This window comes from Coccinella septempunctata, chromosome 9 (assembly GCF_907165205.1).
Source record: "Coccinella septempunctata chromosome 9, icCocSept1.1, whole genome shotgun sequence".
Taxonomy (NCBI): domain Eukaryota; kingdom Metazoa; phylum Arthropoda; class Insecta; order Coleoptera; family Coccinellidae; genus Coccinella; species Coccinella septempunctata.
Genome location: NC_058197.1, coordinates 7,356,884 through 7,364,997, shown reverse-complemented (window position 1 = coordinate 7,364,997; position 8,114 = coordinate 7,356,884). Strand labels below are relative to the sequence as shown.

The 8,114-nt window shown below is 37.6% G+C and overlaps 3 protein-coding genes across 3 annotated transcripts; 1 reads left to right on the top strand and 2 right to left on the bottom strand.

The window, feature by feature from the left end:
- Positions 1–304: 304 nt before the first annotated feature.
- On the top strand, positions 305–679 carry LOC123321077. Its single transcript, XM_044908581.1, has one exon. It carries the CDS (start codon positions 305–307, stop codon positions 677–679), a length of 375 nt encoding a protein of 124 aa, XP_044764516.1.
- A 1,733-nt stretch (positions 680–2,412) lies between these two features.
- Positions 2,413–4,056, bottom strand: LOC123321076 (52 kDa repressor of the inhibitor of the protein kinase-like). Its single transcript, XM_044908580.1, has one exon. It carries the CDS (start codon positions 4,054–4,056, stop codon positions 2,413–2,415), a length of 1,644 nt encoding a protein of 547 aa, XP_044764515.1.
- Positions 4,057–4,128: 72 nt separating this feature from the next.
- Positions 4,129–5,893, bottom strand: LOC123320415. Its single transcript, XM_044907735.1, has 2 exons — positions 5,786–5,893; positions 4,129–4,784 (listed from the first exon to the last, which is right to left on the bottom strand). The coding sequence occupies exons 1-2, from the start codon at positions 5,811–5,813 to the stop codon at positions 4,129–4,131; spliced, it is 684 nt and encodes a 227-aa protein (XP_044763670.1). The 5' UTR covers positions 5,814–5,893.
- Positions 5,894–8,114: the final 2,221 nt, after the last annotated feature.

The following is an 8,114-nucleotide window of genomic DNA, read 5'->3' as shown; positions in this document are numbered from 1 at the left end:
AGGTGAAAGTCACTTCTATTCAGTCAGTTCTATTGCTTTCATTGCTTCATCCTAGTTGATGGCTTGAAGAGCGGGCAGGAGGTGACCTTTGTAAACCATTCTGTTCCATCTGTGGTATTTTATGGTATTTCAGTAATAAATTGCTCAAATTAACCCAGATAAAGCTGAAATATTTATTTTCTCTAAAAGGTGCATTGAGTATTGTTGTTTTTCAAACCCTCTTGAACATCAGAAAAATATTTAAAAAAAAGTATGAGTGCATAAGATTAAGAGTAATCTGGTATACGGATCGGAAACTTGGCGGATGAAAGAGCAGATGAGGAGAAGAATAGAGGCTACAGAAATGGACGCAATAAGACGGGCATCAAGAACATCAAGACGGGAGAGGATACCCAATGAGATAATAAAGGAGAATATGGGAGTAAAGGAAACGGTCACAGAATTGATAGAGCGGAAGCAGCTAGTGTGGTACGGACATGTCCAAAGGATGGCAGAGCATAGATTACCAAAGAAAGTGATGAGATGGATTCCGCCGGAACATAGAAAGAGAGGAAGACCGAAGAAAACATGGATTGAGGGAGTGAGAAAATCAATGAGTGAGAGGGGACTGGATGATGAAGCCTGCAACGATAGAAGGCACTGGCAAATGGGTATCGGACAACGTCGTAGGGCGTTCTAACCCGAATATATATATATATGAGTGCATATTTTCAACGTAATGGTAGGTCCTTTCAAAAGGACTTTAGGTCAATGTACGTCTATTGAAAAATTTAATTACTAGAATTTAAAAATGTAGGACTTAAAAGATATTTAACATCGATGTGAGTGACTAGGATTGGTTGTATATAAATCAAAGACTGATAAGTATCAACTCTGTTTATTACTCTGAATAACAACTCTGAACTCGGTGCAGATAAGATGCGATCTCAACGCTTGTCAATGATCGACTAACTGTACCATAGACGGCATAGCGTTCCTCCACTACTGAACTGTTAGGTATTGCGCAGACGCTCTATGTATCGACAAAGCTTATTCTTTTTACAAAAAACCGTTTATTTATTTTTTTTAAGTGAACACGATCAATTTTTTTCAGAAAATTGCATATATACTAACTAGGAACATGATATTGGTAAAAACAACCTTTAGGACGAAGTCCAACAATACACTTTTTGCAGATAAAGTTGACTTTTTTTTACAAAACTTGCACTTGACTTGTTTTTCGTTATAGATAATAAGATGGATCAATTTGATCCAAACGAGAAGTTTCATGCAGGCTTTTACTACTTTTTCCTATCTGGTAAGTTGACAGTTTTATATGAGTCTCCAATATACCTTGTGCTATTGTTCTCCTAAACGATAAATGCTCTATTTTCCCTCCACTTCTATGGTGCAATTGCCAGGCATTCTGGATACTCATATCAACTAAATGACAAATGATGGGAAAGTACCATTTTTTACCTCGTATTGACACACGGTAAAGGCTTATATTTTGATCGGCTCTGTCTACCCCGCCCATATTTTCATTATATTTTTTTATAATGTTTGGTTGCTCAACGAATATATTTTTTTTTCTTTCTGGGAAAATCTTTTAAATTGTGACATTGGGTGAACCTGCGTCTTGTTAGATGCCAAGGTAACCAAATTATTGTCATTCCATCTACAGACAATAATTTTTTTATCACTTTCCAACATAAGAACCTCGTTTTTTCTTTTGTGTTCATTTGATTGGCTCATTACGCTTCCAGTAATTCGGTTTTCTCTTATGGTTCTGGTTCCCCCTAGTTGCCGAAGTTGAAGTTCATGAAGTAATGACACAGAGGTGAAAAAATTGTCAAAATAAAGATGAAATGGCATTTTAGGGAACCTTTTCTGTAATTTGTCTGCGAAAGTCAAAACAATGCTAGAACCCAAACCCAAATTTTTATATTTTTCCGGAATCGTGGAGGAGGATCCTTGGTAGGGTTGAAACCACTCAATAAAACCCAGTCGGGTGGTACCCATCCAAAATTTATATCCCCACCTTATAGGTTTTCCTCTAATAAATTGTTTACAGCTATGTCTACCGTAATACGGAGTCTTTGATTCATATATGCTGTGAGCTTCCTCAGTGGGTGCGAATTCAAGAAAACTCTTGTTTAGGGACTCTATAAATGGTCTTATTTTCGCGAATTTCTACTTCCAAATTATTATTGTCACAACAATGGATATTCCACATTGTGAATTTGAATCGATCTCGTGATACTGAATTTCGTACCAGCTCGTTTTTGGTGCCACTCGAATTTTCCCAATACATATGCTTTCGAGCAAGGGCGTACCCAGGATTTCAGCAAGAGGGGGGCAGCTCATACCTGAGAAGATGGTCGGTCGGGTATATTGAAACAAAAAATCATCAAAATTGACTAGATATATATATTAATTTAACAGTAATCTTCTCGGATTTGCCGAAAACTTGTCTATGATGGTCTTTTCAATAAACTCACTGTTTTCTTTTAAATAATTGCGATGTACGCTCATCAGACATAAACCTGTAAGCCTTTCTTCACCCATGGTGCTTCGAAGCCACGTTTTAACCCTTCGCAGCGTACTGAAGGACCGTTCTACGGTCGCCGTGGTGCATGGGATAGTGCTTAAAATAATCAATGCCTTTCTGACAGCAGGGTAAAAAATGTTGGCTTCGTTGAACAGATCAACTACTTCTATGTCCCTTAATTGATCATCTGTTAAAGCCTTCTTCACCCATAAATTATGCCAAAGGTTCATTTCTCCGGTGATATCCAGGTTATAAAATTCTTGGAATGATTCTGCGTTCTTGTGTAAGTCTGTAATGCTGGTTTCGGTCATATACAAGGGATGTAGCTTACTTAAAGCAAACGCCGGAGTATTTTCTTGGGAGAATCGAATATTCAACGATGAAATGAGTGAATCAATGTATGGTATTATCAGGGAACGCCGCCAATATTCGTTATCATTGTCTGATGGCGGATTACTTCTATGTGTTTGCTTGTGAGCAAGACGTGGAATCGAAATTTCTATGTTCAAATCCATTGCAACAGCTCGGGCTCTTTGAAGCATTTCATCACTCATTTTATTAGGAAACTCGCGGTCATTTCTGAGAATGTCCTTGATATTTTTGATGTGTTCCCCCAGCGAGATCATGTCGATCGATTTGGCTTGCAGTGCGTTAACTACTGGTTCTAAAACTGCTGAATATTTGGCTATTGTTTGTAGAGCAACAATAAACACTGGTTTTGTAACGGCTGAATGCAACTGATATGCAGATTTTCTGGTGGCATAATTTCCATCTACGGATAACGTTTCTAGAGATTTCACAAGCTCTGGGAAATGTTGAGAAAACTTTCTGATTGATTTATATTTTTCGGACCATCTCGTCTCACACAATCGTGATAGGTTTGGAGCGTACTTTCGACGTGTAGTCGATTCTCTGAAAAACGTTATAACATCCTCTACAGTGGCGACAGTATTTCTAATTTCTGGCACTACGTTCGCATCATTCACAACAAGGTTGAGTTTGTGACTTGAGCAATGAAAATATAAAGCACGAGGATATTTTTTTCTCAAAATGGCGTGTACGCCACCCTCTTTCCCTGCCATTGTAGAACAGCCATCGAATCCAAACCCTTCGCAATATTCAGTTGGGAGGTTAGAACTAATCAAGAAATTGTCAATTGCTTCGGCAATTGCTGAAGCATTTTGTGCTTTTAGTTCAACGAACCCTACAAATTCTTCTCTGATTTTCCTTTTGCTTTCGTCGTAGAACCGCACGCCTATTGACAGCTGTTCTTTCCCAGCTACGTCTGCTGTTTCATCAGCTAAGACTGCGTAAGCCATGGTCTTCTGAACCTCACCTATTATATTCTCCTTAATAACTTCGCCACATAAATTTATCAATTCGTTTTGTATTCTTGGCGATGTGTAAACTGCATTGCGACCGCACTTTTCCAGGTGACTCTTTAATTTGTCGTCCCCTGAATTGATTCTCAACTTCAATAAATCCAATAAAACACCCTCATCTGGTTGTTTTCCCCTAAGAGGCATATCATGTGTACCGCAAAATACTATACAAGAAACGATTGATGACAATATTTGTCTGTTTTCATCGATTGCTTTTTAGTGTCCACTTTGCAGTTGGATGTCTACAGGAACATTTTCAAGAAAATTTTTTGCAGCATTTGCCGCTGCTAGGTGAAGTTTGGTAGTTGCATGCTTTCGGCAGTCTTCATGCATATTTTTAAACTTTATATATGGCCTGACCATAAATGATCCCAAAATTCCTCTCACAGTGCTGATGGGCGGAGGGAACAAAACACAATGCTTACAGAGAGCGCCTTTTAGTCGCTTGGAATATACTAGCCATGGTGCATATTGATCCAACCAAGCATGATTAAATTTTCTTTTCAAATGGCTTGCATCACTTTCAAAATCGTAAGTTCTGGGTGGGATCCAAGGATTTTGTAACAACTCCCTCTTCTTTTCCGTCGATAGCTGGGTAGCCAACCCAACATAACGACCCAGATCATTTTCATGATAGCCATCATCCACTATAATTTCAGGATCAACGTTGACGTCATAAGTTTGTTGGGATGTCGATGGAGAAGAATAGTCGGCAACAGATATATTTACAGGTTCTGCTGGAGAATGTGACGCTTGTGCAATGTTAGCATGCAATGATCTTGGCATTACATGAGTAGTTTTATCATGGTTGTCATTTTCATCGCTTCCACTGCTACTTTCTCGTCTTTTTTTTCTTTTTTCGCGTGTTGTCCCTAAAAATGGATACACAAAATTACTCTTACGGTGTTTAGGCATAGGACGAAAATGAAGATCATGATACCTATACAAACATCACATTCTAATATTATTTACTTCCTATCAGTAAAAGTAAAATTACGATATTCAAAATTCGTTAACTTTGTGGTATGAACGCCAAATAATCAAAACTAGTTAATTTGAAATAAAACATTTGTTGTGACGTTACCAGAGAAAAGGAACTTTGTTGTCGGTATGGAGTTATTAATAAATCCAAAATATGCATAAAAACACATATTTATAGTACTAATATCATATCTGAGGGTGAAATAGATATTTTTTTAAATGTTGCACGTTCTTAGACAATAAATAGCGATTGCGAGAAAACTATGTTTAAAGTTTAAATTTTGAAAAAGCTAAAAGTTTTCTTTGGAAGTTATTTAAAGAGTTGATTCAATTAAAACACTTTTAGGTGTTTGCTGGTTACTACAAAGTGATGAACAAAAAATTGTACTTTTATTATTATTTCATAAAACTGTCTGTGAACATCTCGGAAACTAAAACTGACCATGAGGTCCCTTTTCCCAAATAACGTCACATTTGTAGAATAACATGTAAGTTTTATTTCTACTAAGTATAAATTTGAAAGTTTTCTTTGTGTGTTTGGACGTTTATTTCTCTATCACGCTGTATCGGCTAGACGCGATTTGATTAAATTTGGAATCTGGATAAATAATACCCCAGAACGTAGGATAATTTTTATTCCTGTTGTATTATTATACAGGTTGCTACCCTGCCCTGAACATGACCACGACCACCCCCACCAAACAAAACTACTTTTAAATGTTTTCCTTCCAGCAAAAAATATACGTACCTACAATAATTGAAATCATACATATATTTTCTATGCTCTATATCCATTCATGTTTGATAAATGAAAGAGCAGTTGAACACAATACAATTATAACAAATCAAATCAAATAATACTAATCCATATATGTGTTTTGTTTTGACTCACCTCTTTCAAAGAATTTCCTGATATCCATTTGACGGAGAAATATTTCCAATTGTTGTACAGTAAACGTAAATCTCGTGACGCCGCAACTAAACTATAAAAATGAGACACTATGGCGCATAAAATATTTAAGGGCCAGTTGCATAAACGCTTGATCTGTAGTTCAACGTGAGTGAACTGTAGTTCATGCGCATAAGAATTCTTATGGCTTGAACTACAGTTCCACTTAAACCACAGATCAAGCGTTTATCTGGCCCTTAGAATAATTATATTCTATGATCTGGCCCTTAAACTCCTAACTGAATTGCCTTATATATTCAAATATTTTCGCTCCCGTCACTGCACTCGACTCTATTTCCATCCTTGTCTCATACTTTCTATCACTGTCTTTTCTTTCCAGAATAGTCCATGCTAGAAGGTTCTTTGTGGCATTGCTGTTCAATACAAGATGTCGCTATTGACAGCATAAAAATTGATGCTATTTCTCTACTGCAAAAAGTACTGTCGTCCGTAACGAGACAGCGCTAGATGTTGTTTTCTTCAAATTATATTCGGCTTTAATCCTAGATGGCTCTGATTGTCTCGTCGGGAGCGGAAACTACGAGATGCAACGGTTCCGCGGGAAATTTGAATTATACTGCGTCGCCAACAGTATACTATCTGGAGTGTTGTAAAATATTTAATTATAGATAAAAAAAAATTTAAATCAAAATATCTGACTGTAAAGATATTTTTTTCCAACACTTTGCGCAGAGTAGGTAACACGTTTTATTTCCCACTTGGCAGGAAAATTAACGTTTATTTTATCTTCAAGGGGGGGGGGGGGGCAGCTGCCCCCCCTGCCCCTACCTGGGTACGCCCATGCTTTCGAGGTAATTGATTATACCCACTCAGAATAAGCACGCTTAAAAAGCACCACATCTCTGATTTGGAAATGTCTCCCACACGATTGTTTTGGGATGCATATAAATTGCTGAAACGACACAAATCGTCAATAAGAGAGTCGTCAAAAAATAAACAAAAAAATTCCACAGGATTCATCTGGTTTTCAGCTGTATATGGTTCGTTCCAGCTTATACTTGGTTCAGATAAGTCTTGTCCAATGAAAATTTTTCAGTTTTTTCAATGGAATAAGAGTTGAAAGCGGCAAATCGTCATCTTCATCTGATGGCTTCTCACTATTATTGTCCTGGAAAGCCTCAATTATGATCTCGGCTTGAGCCCTTAGTTGGCTGGAATGTCATAAATTGTCTCTTTATGGGTCCGTAAATTGTCACGTCAAGAGGCTGCAGCCTATGTTAGCAGTGTGGCGGAAAAGTTGATACGGAAGGGCCGTCCAAGCCTTCAATTGACAAATGAATAGAGTGAATATCGAGCAGTAAAAGTGCAAACTTTATGTTATCTTCATAGGGAAGGCACGATCTTTGAGAACATGATCTACTTTAATTGAGCTGATTCCACAATTTAACTAATTGAATTCTCAGGAACCAAATTTTCAAGTTCTACCGTATACCCAATGTTACACATAAAAGGCTTCTTCAAGTTTACTAAATTGGTGCTGGAACTGCTTTCCTTGACTGTCCATTCTTCTTAGGGCAGGACATGACCAAGTGCTCCAAGCTCCAAGGATCCATACTCAAAACAACAGTTTCCTTTCGGTCTTCTAGGTTGTCTGCATTCTTTCTCTATATGACCTTCTGTATTGCAATTGAAACATTTTCTTTTCAACTGGGTAGCTGATGAAGTGTTTGCATTTCTCGTAGATTCGTTCTGTCGATACGTCTCATGAGACTAAGTCATCTCTCGGCTACATTATTTTCTTATTGTTCGAAGCAAATCATGTAAGGATCTGAAATTCTGCATTCTTGCCAAGTTCCGTTTAGTGATGTCATTGAATCTATCAATATTATAGTCCATCATTTCAGCCCCTGGAACGTTCACATGGTTTTCCGATCTCACTTTATAATGGAAGGTATTCTGTGAATTTTTCGTCCTTTCTCCACCTTCGATTTTCAAATTTTCGTCTAAGGAATACTTCGTCTGGTCCACTCACAAATAATCTTCTCATTTCATCTTTGAGTGTTTTCCAGTCCATTTGAATTGAACGTGATCAACTTTTGACTCCTGGATGCGTCCTGGATGCATCTTCTGGACTATCCACCTCCCTCTCGTAATATGTTTTCAAGAGACCATAAACGGCCACATCTATTGGCTGCATTTTATGAGTAGCGTGTAGGGCCAAAGATAAAATTACAACGATATTATTGCTAGCGTAATCCAGAGATGGGTAATACTTTAATACTTGTGACTCTCATGGTTGTCCATGAGAAGT

Excerpts from the sequence above, each read along its gene's own strand:
- LOC123321077 (XM_044908581.1), top strand. The coding sequence starts at position 305 with ATGAAAGAGCAGATGAGGAGAAGAATAGAGGCTACAGAAATGGACGCA.
- LOC123321076 (XM_044908580.1), bottom strand. The coding sequence starts at position 4,056 with ATGCCTCTTAGGGGAAAACAACCAGATGAGGGTGTTTTATTGGATTTA.
- LOC123320415 (XM_044907735.1), bottom strand. The coding sequence starts at position 5,813 with ATGGATATCAGGAAATTCTTTGAAAGAG. Across the intron at positions 4,785-5,785 it reads CAGGAAATTCTTTGAAAGAG|GGACAACACGCGAAAAAAGA; the intron begins GTGAGTCAAAAC and ends ATCCATTTTTAG.